The 17,894-nt window shown below is 49.4% G+C and overlaps 3 protein-coding genes across 7 annotated transcripts in view; 1 reads left to right on the forward strand and 2 right to left on the reverse strand.

Moving 5' to 3' along the window:
* Nucleotides 1-17,894, reverse strand: part of ZNF41 (zinc finger protein 41) — a 333,150-nt gene that overhangs the window by 102,895 nt on the left and 212,361 nt on the right. The gene's annotated exons all lie outside the window — the stretch shown is intronic.
* On the forward strand, nucleotides 5,699-16,191 carry ARAF (A-Raf proto-oncogene, serine/threonine kinase). The gene is made up of 16 exons (XM_063634431.1): nucleotides 5,699-7,134; nucleotides 7,283-7,437; nucleotides 7,601-7,704; nucleotides 9,155-9,257; nucleotides 9,343-9,497; nucleotides 9,610-9,708; nucleotides 10,995-11,136; nucleotides 11,240-11,267; nucleotides 11,342-11,487; nucleotides 11,586-11,788; nucleotides 13,074-13,250; nucleotides 13,343-13,389; nucleotides 13,900-14,018; nucleotides 14,255-14,386; nucleotides 15,238-15,372; nucleotides 15,609-16,191. Exons 2-16 carry the CDS (start codon nucleotides 7,342-7,344, stop codon nucleotides 15,741-15,743), a joined length of 1,821 nt encoding a protein of 606 aa, XP_063490501.1. The 5' UTR covers nucleotides 5,699-7,134; nucleotides 7,283-7,341; the 3' UTR covers nucleotides 15,744-16,191.
* SYN1 (synapsin I) overlaps nucleotides 16,183-17,894 on the reverse strand; it is a 49,630-nt gene continuing 47,918 nt past the window's right edge. For 4 of the 5 annotated variants that reach the window (XM_055269299.2, XM_055269303.2, XM_055269302.2 and 1 more), the window contains one exon: nucleotides 16,183-17,291. In XM_055269299.2, the coding sequence (XP_055125274.1) occupies nucleotides 17,156-17,291 (136 nt within the window). In that variant the 3' untranslated portion in view covers nucleotides 16,183-17,155. The remainder of the gene's footprint in view (nucleotides 17,292-17,894) is intronic. The other variant, XM_055269300.2, reaches the window with a different exon arrangement.

Below are 17,894 nucleotides of genomic sequence, written 5' to 3' on the forward strand. Positions count from 1 at the left end.
GTAATCCTAGCACTTTGTGAGGCCGAGGCAGGCATATTGCCTGAGCTCAGGAGTTCGAGACTAGCCTGGACAACACAGTGAAACCCCGTCTCACTAAAATACAAAATATTAACCAGGCGTGGTGGCGCACACTGTAGTCCCAGCTACTCGGGAGGCTGAGGCAGGAGAATGCCGTGAACCCGGGAGGCAGAGCTTGCAGTGAGCCGAGATCTCGCCACTGTACTCCAGCTTGGGCGAGAAAGCGAGACTCCGTCTCCAAAAAAAAAAAAACAAAAAACTGTCGGTTAAATGGTGTGTTTTTCATAGGGATAGCAAATTGAAATTACTACTCAATGAATTTTGCTAAGAAAGACTTTTTAATAAGAACAGTTAAAAAGTCATGGTTAAATTCACTTACTTGTAAATTTCCTACACCTCTCCCCCCAGGGTTGTATATTAAAAATCCCTTCCAGGAATGTACAGAAGTGGAAACTTCCACATTCTACTTTTATTAAGGATTTCGATGGAACAATTACTGTTGCCTCATCACTAATTTAAAAGCAACATTAAGTTGCTTGTTTGTAGCCGGTCTCAGGCCCACCCACCTCCCATTGGCCACCTCCTGTGCATAGCTATTGGTCTGTCAGTGGCTCCGTGGTGAAGTAGAGCCTATCAATGCCCGGGATATCCCAAGGCCCGCCTTCTACTGCACTGCCATTGGCAGATCTCGCTGCCTGTTGGGGGGCCTGGAGCGGAGAGAGGCTCCCTGGGTTTGCAGAGAGGAGCTGGTGGTTGAGGGCCCTAAGTCAAACCTGTGTTCCCCGTCTCAGAGAAATGTGCATGCACGGTCATCTCCCCGGAAATGAACAGCTGAGAGGGCGGCGGTGGGATGGGGTCTCAGAGATGGCGCTCTCCAGGCCGCAGCAGGGGCCGGTGAGGCCGGCGGCTTTGGAAAACGAGAGTGGCACGTTTTAGAGGAGGTCCCCAGGCACGCAGGACTGCTGGGTGGATCTGGGATTCCTTAAGGAGGTGCCCATGGCCCGCACCCTTGTTAAATACTTTTTATCAAAAGAAGTCCTGGAGGACTCTCTCCTTTTCCCCTCTGGTTAGGGCAGCCTGAACCTATAAAAGTAGCTACAAAAGTAGCATTACAACTGCAGTCGGTGAACACTTCAGATTTTTAAAATTTTTCAGACATGTTTCTGAGACTTTAAAATGAACAACAATAAAAACCAACAAGTACTTTGATAACTTTACATTTTTTTCCAGATGGATAATTCCAAGGGGGATGTCAGAAAACTATAATCAACTAGTTTGGGTTTTAATTTTTGTCTTAATACATGGTACTTCTAATGGTTTAAATATGGTGGTGATGATAATGACAAAAAATCAAGAAGGCCAGGCGCTGTGACATGCGTCTGTGGTCCCAGCTTTCTGGGAGGATCGCTTGAGCCCAGGAGGTCGAGGCTGCAGTGAGCTGTGATTGCACCACTGCACTCCAGCCTGGGTGACAGAGCGAGACTCTGTCGCAAAACAAAAGAAAACCAAACCTAAATCACTTTAAAGGACTTCATGCTTTAAAGTGTCAGGTACCTGTAAGGTACTTGGCTGAAGTGCCAGTTGAGATGGGTGTGAAGTGAGTCTATGAGTCCTTGGGGGAGAAAGCATTGCCTTTGAGTGGGCTGTGTCCCTTACCCTTCCCCTCTTTTCCCCTATCCTGCAAAAGCAATGAGCTTTTGCTGGCATTTTTCTCATCTTTTTGTAAACGTTGAACGATGGAGCCAGAGGTCTGTCTTCAAATACTGCCTAGAAATTAAAGTTTTTAAACAAATTAAATATTTAAGTGAATTGAAATGTAAAATGCACTCCCCTATTCCCCTCCCCAAAGCCCCTCACTGAGCTCCAAACAGGAGTTGTTCCTGACCCCACTGGCACTGAGGTGTTTGCCAGGGCTCCTGCAGTGGGAGATGGAGATTCAGGGTCTAGGGATTTAATTTCAGAAAAAAGAATTCTCTCAAAATAATTTCTCTAACCAATAAGAATTTGTAAGAAACAAATGTTTAGAATTATGTTTGAGGACTTCTTTTTTTTTTTTTTTTTTTTTTGCCATGCAGTTCTTATTCTGGTATATTACACATAAAGCAAAATATACCCATTTTCAGTATAGAGTTCAATGAGGCCGGGCAAGGTGGCTCATGCCTGTAATCCCAGCACTTTGGGAGGCCGAGGTGAGAGGATCACTTGAGCCCAGGAGTTTAAGAACAGCTTGGACAACATAGTGAGACTCCATCTCCACAGAAAATTTTAAAAATTAGCTGAGTGTGGTGGTGCATGCCTGTAATCCCAGCTACTTGGGAGGCCGAGGTGGGAGAATTACTTAAGCCCAGGAGGTCAAGGCACAGTGAGCCATGATCATGCCACTGCACTCCAGCCTGGGTGACAGAGCCAGACTCTGTCTCAAAAATAAAAAAAGATAATAATAAAAATAGAGTTCAATGAGTCCTGACAAATGCATACAGAACATTCCAATCACCTGCAAAAGTTCTTTAATGCACTTCCCAGTCATTCTCCCTCAGAACAACATCTAATGTGATTTCCTTCACTATAGTTTTGCCTGGTTTAGATTTCATATGGGTGGAATACAGTATTTCTCTTTTGTGTCTGGCTTTTTTCATTTGGCCCCATGTCTACAAGATTCATCTATGCTCTTCCTATGTCAGTAATTTGTTCCCTTTCATTGCTGAGTAGTATTCCATAATCCCATTGTTGTATTTCTTTGTCAGTTGTTTCTGGACACCTGGGCTGTTTCCAGTTTTTTGCTATTATGAAAAAGCTAATCTGAACATTTGCATACAAGTTTTTGTGCAGACATATTGTAATAGTAGCATGCTGTAGCTGGCTCACCAGAGATTTTGTGCATCTCTTTTAAATCTGGTTCAGCGACTGTCATATTGGTAGCCTGAAATAAGCCATGGGGACAATACAAATTAGAGCTATTTTCTTCCTGGAGAGTTGGTTGTTAAACATTTACCAGCACACCATTGGACATGTGTTTTCATTTCTCTAGAGTAAATACCTAGGAGTGAGATTGCTGGATTGCATGGCGGGTCTATGTTTAACTTTATATGAAACTGCCAAACTGTTTCTAAAGTGCTTGTGCCACTTTACACTCCCAATAGCAATGTATGAAAGTTCCAATTGCACTACATTATCATCAATATGTAGTATTGTCAGTCTTTTTAATTTTAGCCATTGGAGTTGGGCATGGTAGCTCACACCTGTAATCCTAGAGTGTTGGGAGAACGAGGCCAAGAGCTCGACACCAGCCTGGGCAACATGGTGAGATCCTGTCTCTAAAAAAAAAAACTTTTTTTTTAGCCATTAAATGCTGAAGAGCCGAATAGAAAAGTGGAGTTGGGGCCAGGTGTGGCGGCTCAAGCCTGTAATCCCAGCACTTTGGGAGGCCAAGGTGGGCAGATCACTTGAGATCAGGAGTTTCAGACCAGCCTGGCCAACATAGTGAAATCCCGTCTCTACTAAAAATATAAAAAATAGCCGGGCATGGTCGTGGGTGCCTGTAGTCCCAGCTACTCAGGAGGCTGAGGCAGGAGAATCACTTGAACCCAGGGGGCGGAGGTTGCAGTGAGCCAAGATCTTGCCACTGTACTCCAGCCTGAGTGACAGAGCAAGGCTCTGTCTCAAAAAAAAAAAAAAAAAAAAGAAAAGGGGAATTGGGAAATGGAAATTATATGGGAGGCCAGTAGGCAGAATTTCTGTCTTCCTTCTTATAGGCAGAGAAAGCCATGTGATAAATACAGATTGAAATATGTTGAGGCCCCCCCTCACCTATGAGCTTCCTCTGATCTTTCCCATTACATTGCCAAAGGATGCTAAATCTCCAAACAGGAGAATGCAGTCACTTGAAACACAACAGGCCATTCATGGTGTTGGGGAAATAATTAAAAAGAGAATCTCGTGCCAACCCAATGAATCCTCTCCACAAAGTAGACAAGAATGAAAAGTTTTTTTTTTTTTTTTGTTGTTGGTTTTTTTTTTTTTGAGACACGGTCACTCTGTCACCCAGGCTGGAGTGCAAGTGGCAAGTGGTGTGATCTCGGCTCACTGCAATCTCTGTCTCCCGGGTTCAAGTGATTCTCCTGCCTCAGCATGCTAGGTAGCTGGGATTACAGGCACGCGCCACCGCGCCCAACTGATTTTTTTTTTTTTTTTTTTTTTTTTTTGCATTTTTAGTAGAGACAGGGTTTTGCCATGTTGGCCAGGCTGGTCTCGAACTCCTGGCCTCAAGTGATCCACCCGCCTTGGCCTCCCAAAGTGCTGGGATTACAGGCATCAGTCACCGCACCCGGCAAGAATGGAAAGTTTTATAACTGAATAAGCATTACACCAGACTGTGATGCACATCACAAACAATCTGCTAAAGAGGTTTCAAAGACAGAAATCTCATCCGTTTATGTAGCAGGCAGATACAGCCCATTACAAACATATTCTCAAACAATAACTTGTGCTCAAGAAACTTGACAGCACCATTTGGTACACATACTTCATCCCAAATTCACCTGGTAATTAGGGTGGCTATCTGTGTTAGTTAATTGCCTTTATCCAAAGGAAAACGAAAACTCATATCTCTATGACAAGCAGGTAATAACTTGAAGCCAGGCACGCAGATCAAATTCCCATGAAGACAGGGAAAGACAGGGGTGCTATTTTCATTGATGTTTACATTTCAAAGAGATGGCTACAAGGCTGTTAAGAAAAACATTCCGGGGATGTAAAACTGGCAAGAGATCTAGCTTTTTAAAATACTTACACACATCTCAAAGGGACAGAGAAAATTTTACAGTTAGAAGTTTTCTAAAGGAAATGCTCTAAGAGAGACGTCTTTCTCTTTTGACACCAGGGAAAATTCGATTTTTAAAAATTTGTGTTTACCCCACAATACCTCCACACATTGACCGGCATCGTGCTCCGTACCAGGTCCGCACTTCCCTCTTCACCTGGCCACCTGTGACTAGTTTTTCATAGTCCTAATCAACCCCATTCCTAAAGGAAGCCTCCCAGACAGCAGGCCGCCCCTCCTAGGGCCAATCCCCCAGCCCCTGCCACACCAAAGAACCGCTGTCCTCAAAGGCTATGAACTACAGTCTCCTAGAGCTGGTGAACATCGCCGATCATCTGTTCTGATTCCAACCCATTTCAAAGATGGTAAAACTGAGACACAGGAAAATCATAAAAGGGTGCTTAGGGCACTGGCCCAAAAAGGGTACTTAAGGATTTCTCCGCCCAGATGCCAAAGCCCTAAGGTCAGCCCCAAATGACCTTAAAAAGTTCTGCTTTATACGTCTATGCCACTGTTGGGGTTAAAGCCCCAGGCACGCAGGTCTTGCCTCAACTGCGCCTGCGCGAGTAAGGACTTGCGCTTGCCCCAGATCTTGACGTTTCAAGCGGCCCCTCCTAATCCGGAACACGACTCACATTCCGTTGGTCTTGACTTGACAGACGTGACCCTGATCCAATAAGGGTGGAAGGCTGAGTCCCGCAGAGCCAATAACGAGAGCCCGAGAGGCGGCGGAGGCGGACTCTGTGAGGAAACAAGAAGACAGGCCCAAGATGGAGGCGGCGGCGGCTGTAGCGGCGTGACAGGTGAGGGCGGGCCCGGGAGGGCTCGGTTTCTGGAGCGGCTGCCGGGCACGGGCAGGGAGCCCGGACCGAAAGCTCAGCTCCAGGATGGCTGCGCCTGGGCCCCGGCGTCCCCTGCCCGGAACCGGAGGAGTGGTTTGACCCGGGGCGAGACCATCGTCGACAGCGGGGGTGGGGTGGGTAACAGGAATAGGCGGGCAAGGCTGCGGGTGATGGTTTCGCCCGCTGCTAGTGGTGGTGCGCCTGCGCAGAGCCGGAAGCCCTTTGGTAGGCGGGACCCGACCGAGTGGTGCCGGGATTCCGTCTTAACCCCCCCTAAGGTGTCCAGTGACCTTTCCTTACCGACTGCGGGGAGTGTGTGGAAATGCGGTTCACTCCCCGGTTTCCTTATTCTGGATCAATGTCTGACCCCCCCCGGGAGAATGTCAGGATTCTCGCCTCTAACCGCCTTCCATGATCCCTCATTCAGTTTAGACCAGTAATGTGCCTGTGACCCCTCACAGGTTGTCAAGGAGAATTTTGGAGCTCCCTCTTTACCTCCATTTTTCTCCCTGCAACACCATACCTTCCTTCTCCTTTTGCTATGACAATGTCTGGTAGTCCACCATTACCTTCCCAGTTCGGCTCAATGTCTGGTCATTTCCATTTCCACCCTTCTTCTCATTACAGTCCCTAGTGACGCCTGTTACATCTCCCTTCCGCATAGTATGTAGTGACCTCCCCCCCATGAATTCCTTATCATAGAGTCTTGGGACTCCCATTAGCCACCTAACACGGTGTCTGTGGTCCTAACATCAACATTACACTCCAGGGCTTAGGGATGTCCACAGCGCCCTTTAAGGACATGTTTGGTGCAACCTCCATCTTCCCCAAACTAAGGGCAGTATCTGATAATCCTCTCTTTCCCATCACCCTGCCTGCGGCTCCTCCCTCACCACAGTATCTGGCATTTCCCCCGTTCTCTGTTAAAAAGCCAGAACACTTTGGGAGGCTGAGGCGAGTGGATCACCTGAGATCAGGAGTTCGAGACCAGCCTGGCCAACATGGTGAAACCCCGTCTCTACTAAAAATACAAAAAATTAGCCGGGCGTGGTGGCACGCGCCTGTAGTTCCAGCTACTCAGGAGGCTGAGGCGGGAGATTGGCTTCAACCTGGAAGGTGGAGGTTGCAGTGAGCTGAGACCGTGCCATTGCACTCCAGCCTGGGCAACAAGAGCGAAACTCCGTCAAAAAAAAAAAAAAAGAAAAAAAAAAAAACAGGACATTCTGTTCGTGCTTCTTATGTACCTGACAGCTCAGTGCAGTGTGTACTGACTTACCCATTGGTCCCCAGCACAGAGTCTTGTGTGCTCCTGTACCCTCCAGGACAGTATGCTCTGTCCCCCTTACCTGTTCTCTCCCCCCCAACCCTGTACAGTGAAGCTGAGACCTTGGCACTCAAGAGTGGGACAAGCAATAGGAGGGTCTGAGCAGAGGAGGAACTGGAAGGACTTCAGATGTGAGCAGGATCTCTTGGGCTGTCGTGTGAAAATTAGGCTGCAGGGGGCGACAGGAGCCTGGACTTTGAATTTTATTTTGTCCCCTGCCACTTTGCTTCTAGACTATCGTTATTGGACCTCTGAATTCTTCTGTCTGCCTTCTTGTAGGAGCCCCATGGCACCTGCCCAGCCCCACCTCAGCCCATCTTGACAAAATCTAAGGCTCCATGGAGCCACCACGCGGCCCCCCTGCCAATGGGGCCGAGCCATCCCGGGCAGTGGGCACCGTCAAAGTGTACCTGCCTAACAAGCAACGCACGGTGGTGAGTCATGGAAGCAAAATGGCAGGGGCTGTGGATGGACCCATTTGTAAGTCTGGGATCAAAAGGGTGACAACGGTTGGGGGAGGCCTTTGCAGAAGGATGGGAACATCAGCTGTGGCTTCTGTTGGGCATTGAGGACCCCTACATCTGCACATACACACAGGTGACTGTCCGGGATGGCATGAGTGTCTACGACTCTCTAGACAAGGCCCTGAAGGTGCGGGGTCTAAATCAGGACTGCTGTGTGGTCTACCGACTCATCAAGGGGTGAGTGTGGCAGCCCCACGCCCACCCACTGGGTGTCCCACCTCCCATCCTCTCCTCAGTCATTTGATTCCTTCTGTACTTTATCACAGAGTCTTCCATTAGTCTTCCCTTAGTCTTTAGTCCCCCCTTATCTGCAGGGTACATGTTCCAAGACCCCCAGTGGATGCTTGAAACCACAGATAGTACCAAATCCAATTGCTATCAGTCGGAACATGTTTCCCATAAATGTAATGCCTTTTCCATCTTAACTGAGCACGTATCATGCACTCTGGCCATCACTTTTGCAATTTGAGGTATGACATCAAAACTAGCATGAATTTATTTTTCCTTCTTCACAATTCCAAAGGTGGAAGATTCTTTCTTACGGTAGATCTCAACAACCTCAGCATATGATTTTCTTTTAAGTCAAGAACTTTTACCTTTTTGCTTAAAGGAAGCACTTTACAGCTTCTCTTTGGCATGTCCGAATTGACACCAACACTACTCTTGTGCTCTGGGGCCATTATTAAGTAAAATGGCGGTCACTTGAAGACAGCCACTATGATATTGAGTCAGTTGTTTGATAACTGAGCAGGCTACTAAGTGAGGGGCGGTAGCGTAGACAGTGTGGATCTGCTAGATAAAGAGATGATTCACATCCTGGGTGGGATGGTGCAGGATTTCATCACGCTACTCAGAATGCACGCAATTTAAAACTTATGAATTGTTTATTTCTGCAATTTTCAATTTAATACTTTCCCACCGGGTTGACCACAGGTAACTGAAACCATGGAGAGTGAAACCACAGATAAGGGAGGACTACTGTAGTTCAAGTAATCTATGAGTTCATCCATCTTTTGTTTTGTTACTTCATTGGTTTATTGGCCTGTAAGGTCAGCAACTCATTCTCCCCTGGCCCCCAAGTCTTCACCCTGGTCCATCACTTCCACCCAGATTTCATCTATTTTGTCCTTTCACGATGTCATGACTTCATCAGCTCTCTTCTTCTTCCTCATTTTCCCCATTCTCTGTCTGCTGAGTTGGGTCTTGCTGACTTTATTTATTCCTCTCTCGTGGGGTTCCTTAATTTTTGATGCAGTTCACACACTGCACTTTGTTGTTTCAGTGCCTCCTCAGCCCCCTTTTCAGGGGCTGGCTTAGCGCTTCTAAGATGTAGTTGTTTAGTTTCATTTGCTTCTCCCCTTCTGTTTCAGAGCATGGACTCTTCACACCGTCCTGCCTCTCATTACCCTTGTGGCCCATGGCCAGTCACTTTATCCCTCTGAGCCTGTTTCCCCATCTGTAAAGTTGGGGCAAGGATAGTGACTAATTTCTAGAGTTGCTGTGATGAGAATTAAACATGCCAGACATGACCCTGTGGGTAGCAGGCTTAGAGGGACTTGTGGGGGTTCCCTTCCTCCCCGTGGCCCCTGCCCAACCTCCCACTCATTCCTTTCCATGCCCCCTGCAGACGAAAGACCGTCACTGCCTGGGACACAGCCATTGCTCCCCTGGATGGCGAGGAGCTCATTGTCGAGGTCCTTGAAGATGTCCCGCTGACCATGCACAATTTTGTGAGTGCAGGGTGGACGGTGGGGGCGGACCATGGTGGGGGGTGTCCTTGACCAGGTCTCAAACTTCCCTGCTCTGCGGCATCAGGTACGGAAGACCTTCTTCAGCCTGGCGTTCTGTGACTTCTGCCTTAAGTTTCTCTTCCATGGCTTCCGTTGCCAAACCTGTGGCTACAAGTTCCACCAGCATTGTTCCTCCAAGGTCCCCACAGTCTGTGTTGACATGAGCACCAGCCGCCAACAGTGAGCCCAGCCTGGGGTGGGTGGGGGGATGGGGAGCACAGAGGCCCAGCCACAAAGCCCTTATAGACAGCTGACCCCTGTCCCCTTGCTTTATACCCTTCATGCCCTCAAGGTTCTACCACAGTGTCCAGGATTTGTCCGGAGGCTCCAGACAACATGAGGCTCCCTCGAACCGCCCCCTGAATGAGTTGCTAACCCCCCAGGGTCCCAGGTAGGGATGCCTTAGCCAAAGGGCTGCTGGGGGAGAAAAAGATCTCGGGGCTCTTGTAGACCACGAGCCATACTTTATTCATTTGTTTACTTGACAAACATTTATTGAGCACCTACAAGTGTGAGTAAGGGCATGAAACTGGGACCTTGGGCAAATCACCTCATTTCTCTGGGCCTCAGTTTTCTCATCTGTAAAGAGGGGATAATGATACTTTCTACCATATAAGGTTCTGATGAGGCTTAAATGAGTTAAGACATGTTCAGTGCCTAGAACAGGATCTGGTACAGTGTAAATAATTTTTTTATTATTAATTATAACTATATTTATAAGCATCTAACTACTTTGCTAATTCTTCTAGTATAATCATACTCAAGCCTTTCCATTTTGAAATACGTATTATTTTATCATAAATTACTTCCCTTTTATTGCTTTTTTATGTTAAATATTATACAAAACTATAGCTATATTAAAATATATTATTGCTCTAATATATATTTTATAATGTGCATATTTTATGGTATATTTATGTTATTGTATCATGTTGTATTACATAATTTTATATAATGTAGAACATCATACATGTTTATATAATACATAAAATAAAGTTAGGGTATTATTTTAAATTATGAGTGTATGTGCATTAATTACCTTTGAGTTTCATTTCAGGATAGTGAAGGGAACATTAACATATTTTTGTAACTTTACAATATGTTTAGCATATATCATATGTATAACGTGTGTGTAACAGAATATGGTAATATGTATATTTTAAAACATTGCCATTTTTATATAGATGATACATATTATATAACATTTGAAGAGTACATGTAATTATAATATATGGTTATAAAATATGATACATTCCCCTTTCCCCACTATCTGTGTGGCCTGCTATCCTGCCTTTAGGCGTTTACTCCATTGTCACCTCCTCCTCAGAAAAGCCTTTCCTAACACTTTCTAGGAACACTTTGTGTCTCCTTATTTTGCTTTACTATTTTTCTTTATTGCACCTATCACCATCAGGCATATTATATATTTGTTTTTTATTTCAGCCCCACCAGGGCAAGAACTGTTATTTTGTTTTACAGTTTTATCTCCACCACCTAGAATGGTATCTGGCACACAGCAGGCACTCAATAAATGTTTCTTGAAGCAATGAATAATAGTACTGCCAGTGGACATTCGCTCTGTGTGAGCTAAATGCATGTTTATGGCTGGGGGTGGGGTGGGGGGCTTTCTTGGTTCTTTGATTCCTGGCAGTGATTTCATAGCCTTTCCCCTGGCAGCCCCCGCACCCAGCACTGTGACCCGGAGCACTTCCCCTTCCCTGCCCCAGCCAATGCCCCCCTACAGCGCATCCGTTCCACATCCACTCCCAACGTCCATATGGTCAGCACCACGGCCCCCATGGACTCCAACCTCATCCAGGTTGGTGCTGTGGGGGACAATGCCGGGGACCACAGGGCAGAGGGGAGAGCCATCCCTGTTGGCCTCCATGCCCTCTTTTTGACTCCTGTCCCTCTTCTTCTAGCTCACTGGCCAGAGTTTCAGCACTGATGGTGAGTCCCCCGTGCCTGCACCCTGACCCCCGCCGCTCCACTTATCTCCACTCACATCCTCTCTGCAACTGCAGCTGCCAGTAGTAGAGGAGGTAGTGATGGAACCCCCCGGGGGAGCCCCAGCCCAGCCAGCGTGTCCTCAGGGAGGAAGTCCCCACATTCCAAGTCACCAGCAGAGCAGCGCGAGCGGAAGTCCTTGGCCGATGACAAGAAGAAAGTGGTATGCTCAAGGGGGATCCTTTTGGGGCCACCAAGGTTGAGTGACGTGGGATGAGGGATGTGGGCAGGACTCTTAGATGACACCCATCTGGCCCACAGAAGAACCTGGGGTACCGGGACTCAGGCTATTACTGGGAGGTACCACCCAGTGAGGTGCAGCTGCTGAAGAGGATTGGGACGGGCTCGTTTGGCACCGTGTTTCGAGGGCGGTGGCATGGCGATGTGGCTGTGAAGGTGCTCAAGGTGTCCCAGCCTACAGCTGAGCAGGCCCAGGCTTTCAAGAATGAGATGCAGGTGCTCAGGTGAGGTGGCATGTGTGTGTGGATGGGGGTGGCAGGCCCGGCCTTGGCATCTCTCTGGGAAAAGGCCATGCTTGGAGTGCTTCCTGGACATCACCTGTGTTTGTGTTGTTAAACCATCATCAGAAGTTGTTTCTCTCTGAAGGGCGTCCCTTTCCCCTCTGGGAAATGAGTATGTTTAGAGGACCTGTGATCATGCAGTTGTTTGTGTTTGGGTTATTAATGAATGGTTCTGCCTCCAAAATGTGGGTCTTCTCATTTGCCTGCTGCAAACTGGGTCTGTGTGTGGGCCACCATTCTTGTTACTGCATTGCCAGGAAGGCTTGCATCTTTCCTTCCCCTCTGCTTGGGCTACAATGGTAATATTCTGTTTATAGTGTTGTTTCTTGTTATTCAGTAATTCTAATACCTTGATTTAAACAATATTATCATCATCACCATAATCTAATCATTGCTTAATTATTATAATTGCTATAATATGTAATCAATACAGTATTCATCTAGTCACACTAAGAAAGCCAGGTGTCTCCTTTTTGCAGCTATAGTTACTATGTAGCATAGTACTGTATACCTATATACTGCAGGTAGAACTGGATAGCTTCTACCAACCCTGGGAATGCCGGCATGGGCTTTTCATGTCTGTCAAATGGGCACAATTATGTTACAGAGAATAAGGTAGCTAATACAATGATCAGTTTTACAGTTGAGGAACCTGAGGCCCAGAGAGGTTAAATGTCCTTCCCAAGGTTGTACCTTGAGTACCTGGTGAGGCCTAGATTTGAACATGAGTCCAGACTCCAAGCTCTTTACCTGTACGCTCCTCATGCTGCTGAGCAGGCTCTAATCATCACATATCACCGATATTTTAATCCTGCAACTATCCATATTATATTGATACATCAGTGAGGAAGGGTGGCATTCTACCTTCTCATCTGTGAGATGGTCATAGACCCAGGTAATGGTCAGAGTCAGAGGGGTGGGGGATGTTAATGATTAGAAATGCTGCTGTAGGCAGGGATGGGGAGGGGCAGCAATTCCTCCCTCCTGCTTTTGTTGGGAGACTCGGATGGGGAAGCTCCACATATAAGCCCACAGCAGAGAATCATAGCCCAGTAAATACATCTCACAAATTCATGGAATCTGGCAATGCTGTGGTCCTGAGTGCCCCAAAAGACAGGGTGAAAATGAATGACCGAAGAAGGTAAAGAACAGTGCCACTCCTGATGCTCGGTAAGTGACAGTCGCTATTTTTCCTCCCCACCTCTGACACTGCCCTCCCTGCCTGCAGGAAGACGCGACATGTCAACATCTTGCTGTTTATGGGCTTCATGACCCGGCCAGGATTTGCCATCATCACACAGTGGTGTGAGGGCTCGAGCCTCTACCATCACCTGCATGTGGCCGACACACGCTTCGACATGGTCCAGCTCATCGACGTGGCCCGGCAAACTGCCCAGGGCATGGAGTGAGCCTCCCAGCCTGGGGAAGGATGGGGGGAAAGGGTGGGGGAAATGAGGTAACCCTCAGCCAATCCGCTACCTGCCTCCACCCCCACAGCTACCTCCATGCCAAGAACATCATCCATCGAGATCTCAAGTCTAACAGTATCTATCTGTCCCTGGGCTGGGGTTGAGGTGGGTGCGTCAAGGGCTTAGAAGGATGCCTCTTGTAGGGGTTCTGGGAATTACAAGGGAGGGGCATGTGTCCCAGAGCTCCTTGCCAGGTGGCAGAGCTGTGGCCAGCCAGGGGGCTTTAATGGCAGTCTCTTAGAAGTCAGAGGTGTGGCTGGTTCAGGTACTGTTCTTGGGGATTCTGGTTAGAGTCTGATGTGTGACGGTTGTGGTGGGCATTATGGTCAACATCAGAAGCATAGTGGGTTTGGGTGCCCTCCGAGGGGCTTCCTGTTCAGGAGTCACAGTGGGGCTGAGTGTGGGGGACATTAGCAGGCGTTCCCTGCCCACGTCAAGGTTGTGGATAGTTTGCGTGATATTAAGGGGCTCCTGGTCAGGAAGGATCAGAGGGATGAGTGGTATAGGGGCACCAACGGGAACCTCCCAGGCAGGGTGAGAGGCATGGCTATTAGGAGTCCCTGTAGTGGTCCTTGACCCTGGCGGACATCTTCCTACATGAGGGGCTCACGGTGAAGATTGGTGACTTTGGCTTGGCCACAGTGAAGACTCGATGGAGCGGGGCCCAGCCCTTGGAGCAGCCCTCAGGCTCTGTGCTGTGGATGGTGAGTTGGGCCAGGCTGGATGGGGGGGCACATGGGGACATGGGCTCCAGGATTGGGGTGTGTGGGGCCAAGTGGGGATGGGGATGCCTGTGCCAGATGTGGGTGTCTGGACTCCTCATGTCCCACCTCGTGTGGGTGGCTCTGAGTTGTACCCTGTGTGGCCAGTGGGATCTGGGACAGTGGACCAGCCATTTGCTGACCTCCGTGGTCCCCCTGCCTGGTTTGGCCTGTTGTAGGCAGCTGAGGTGATCCGTATGCAGGACCCAAACCCCTACAGCTTCCAGTCAGACGTCTATGCCTACGGGGTTGTGCTCTACGAGCTTATGACTGGCTCACTGCCTTACAGCCACATTGGCTGCCGTGACCAGGTGAGCCCCACACCTTACCCACAGTTCCCTGGGCTGAGGGATCCCCTCAGGCATCCATACCCCACATCCCCTCCTTTGCACTGATAAATGCCACATTTTCCCCAGAAACCTTAAATTTTCTAGGATAAGGACTCCCAGAATCCCTTGGGCTCCAGACACCTACAATAAATTCTCTGGGTCTTCCCTACCCCAACTTCCCTCTTCTCACATCCACAGCCCTCTGGGACAAAAATCTTTGAAGTCCAAAATGCCCCAAATCTCTATACCTAGAATCCCCCGAGGCCCCCAAATACCCCAAAGCCCTCTGTATCCCTAGATGCCTATAGTCCTCTGCTCTGGGTACTCAAAATCCCCCAGATCCTCAAAGCCCAGATCTCATTTCTCCCAGCATCCCATTTCTCCCCAGAAACAGAACCCCTTTGTGCTTCTGGAATAGTCATGGACACCCACAGTCACCTAGGCCTTGGGTATTTAGCAGGCCCCAGGGCCATGATACCTAGAACCCTCTAGGCCCCAGACCCCCACAGAAGTACAAGCTCCCCCAGACCCAGAACTCCATGTTTTCCTGAGACTCAGTACTTTCCAGGTCCCTAAGCCTCCTAGAAACCCGTGGGCCTATAATCCTTTGAGCCCCAGATACCTACAATCCTTGACAACCCCAAATTTAAATCCCTCTGTTCTGAAAACAGAATCCTCCCAAGTTCTCAAGGACAGAGAATCCTCTGGGCCTTGATACTGACAGTACCCCAGCTCGCTAAAAATGAACCTTCCAAGTCCGTCAATACAAAATTCCTTGGGCCTCCCAGCCCCTGACCCCAGATCACCTCTTTCCTGCCCCCCTCTGCCCCCAGATTATCTTTATGGTGGGCCGTGGCTATCTGTCCCCGGACCTCAGCAAAATCTCCAGCAACTGCCCCAAGGCCATGCGGCGCCTGCTGTCTGACTGCCTCAAGTTCCAGCGAGAGGAGCGGCCCCTCTTCCCCCAGGTGGGCTGGGTAGGGGGGCTGGACACCTTGGATGGGTGACTCTGGGATAGAGGAAGACTGAGAGGGAGGCAGATGTGAATATGAAAGCTCAGAGGTATATTTTGTGTGTGTGTGTGTGTGTGTGTGTGTGTGTGTGTATGTGTATGTTTGTGTGTTTCGCCATGAGGCTGGGGTCTGGGGCTGTTGGGATGCCCATAGGGCTCTGGACACCCCTCCTCACCCCCACCTGCCCTCAGATCCTGGCCACAATTGAGCTGCTGCAACGGTCACTCCCCAAGATTGAGAGGAGTGCCTCGGAACCCTCCTTGCACCGCACCCAGGCCGATGAGTTGCCTGCCTGCCTACTCAGCGCAGCCCGCCTTGTGCCTTAGGCCCCGCCCAAGCCACCGGGGAGCCAATCTCAGCCCTCCATGCCAAGGAGCCTTGCCCACCAGCCAATCAATGTTCGTCTCTGCCCTGATGCTGCCTCAGGATCCCCCATTCCCCACCCTGGGAGATGAGGGGGTCCCCATGTGCTTTTCCAGTTCTTCTGGAATTGGGGGACCCCCCCAAAGACTGAGCCCCCTGTCTCCTCCATCATTTGGTTTCCTCTTGGCTTTGGGGATACTTCTAAATTTTGGGAGCTCCTCCATCTCCAATGGCTGGGATTTGTGGCAGGGATTCCACTCAGAACCTCTCTGGAATTTGTGCCTGATGTGCCTTCCACTGGATTTTGGGGTTCCCAGCACCCCATGTGGATTTTGGGGGGTCCCTTTTGTGTCTCCTCTGCCATTCAAGGACTCCTCTCTTTCTTCACCAAGAAGCACAGAATTCTGCTGGGCCTTTGCTTGTTTATTTTGTTTCCCGACTCTTCTCTTGGGGTTCAGAGCCGCTGAGGGGTGGGGTGAGTCCAGGCAAGGAGTGGAGGTCAGGGGGAGGTGCGGACCACATAAACAGCGTCACTGCACGCATCACCACAGGCGGCACGATGAACGAGGACCACATATGCCAAGCACGGCACAAAAGGAGGCCACGTCAGTCACAGACACAGACATCACGGCAAAGGTGGGGAAGCGGAGACCACTGGCCTTCCGTGTGCAAAGGATTCTGGGAAGATGGGTGGAGTTTGCATATTTAAAGACAGCTGTCAGAGGCAGGAAACTGGGGAGGGAGTCCCGGGGGGGGGGGGGAACCGAGGGGTCCTGGAAGTGGGAGGAGCTCCCAAGGTATTGAATGAGGTTGAGGGGAGCTGGTGAAGGGAAATCCTTGTGGGGCTAGGTGTTGGGTGGCATTTGAAGATGTGGATCTTCAGAGGGATGGAAGATCCATGGGAAGGGGCTCAACAGTAGGGGTTTCTTGAGGATTTGGAAAATTGTGATGGGAAATAGGTGTGCTGGAGAGATTTGGGACCAAAAATATGGTTTTCCAGGAACTTCAGGGCTCCAGGAAGGGATTCTGCAATGGGTTGCCTGGTATTTGGGCACTTCCAGGAAGGAAAACGCCCTCTGGGGAAACCAGGGGCGGAGGTCTTCAGGAATCTGGAGGTCCTAAAACAGAAGTAGATCCTGAAGTGACCAGGAGTGGGGTTCTAAAAGGACTTGGGGATTCCACATGTGAGAACTGGATTTAGGGCCAGGAGGAGTCAGGTTTCTCAAGGTACTCGGGGATCTTGAGGAATGAGAGGTGGAATCTTGGAGAACCGGGAGATGGGTTCTCCAGGGATTTGGAGACTCCAAAAGTGAGAAATGGATTCAGGGCCCAGAGAAGGGTTGCCCAGGGATTTTGGGGTTCTCAGAGTGGGGTATCAGTCGGAGAAGAGGCTGGCGAAAGACTTCCTCAGGCTGCGGATGGTCTCAGCTTTCACCTCGTCCTGGCTAAGGCTGGGCCTGGGCGGGGCTGGCTCTGGAAGGTTGAAGGCATTGGTCAGAGACTGGGATTTGCTAGAGAGAGACAAGGTGGAGGCGTGGGAGGAAGGGGGAAGAGGAAGGGGAGGAAGGGGAGAGAAACACAACGTTACCCCAGGCCCAGCCCCAGCCCTGCCCCTCTGATCCTGGGGCTGTGCCTGTGACCTCCCCACCTGCCACCATGGGCCTGGACCCTAACAGGTTCTCAAGGCTGGGAGGACTCAGGTGGAGTGGGTGGAGTCCTGGGCCAGGGAGGCGAGATCTGGGACAGGCTGGGAGGACTTGGATCCAGGGTGAAGTGTGGGATTCATGGCAAGAGTCCTGGGCAGAACCTTCTCTGTGAATTCTTGGCTAGTTTGATACAAAGGGGAAGATGAGCAGGGAGATTTCCAGTCTAAGGGTGAGGTGTCTAGGAGGGCATAGGAAGGGCTTGGACCAAGGACAGGCTGTTGGGCATGTCAGCCTAAGGCAGAGCAGCTGGGTGGGGCAGGGAGGACGTCTGAGCTGGGATGGGAGTTGGAATGGACCAGAAAAGGCAGATGGGTGATGATTCGCGGGGAGACTGAGATGGGCCAGAAGGATGTGAAGGAGGAGGAAAAGTATGAGGATGGAGTGGGAAGAGCCAGATGATAGGAGGAC

The sequence above is a fragment of the Symphalangus syndactylus genome, chromosome X, assembly GCF_028878055.3.
Source record: "Symphalangus syndactylus isolate Jambi chromosome X, NHGRI_mSymSyn1-v2.1_pri, whole genome shotgun sequence".
Classification (NCBI taxonomy): Eukaryota; Metazoa; Chordata; class Mammalia; order Primates; family Hylobatidae; genus Symphalangus; species Symphalangus syndactylus.

What these genes read in the sequence shown, in the direction of transcription:
- ARAF (XM_063634431.1), top strand. Translation starts at nt 7,342, where the DNA reads ATGGAGCCACCACGCGGCCCCCCTGCCAATGGGGCCGAGCCATCCCGG. An exon ending in TCGAGATCTCAAGTCTAACA is followed by an intron (nt 13,390 to 13,899) that starts GTATCTATCTGT and finishes TGACCCTGGCGG; the next exon opens with ACATCTTCCTACATGAGGGG. An exon ending in ACATTGGCTGCCGTGACCAG is followed by an intron (nt 14,387 to 15,237) that starts GTGAGCCCCACA and finishes CTCTGCCCCCAG; the next exon opens with ATTATCTTTATGGTGGGCCG.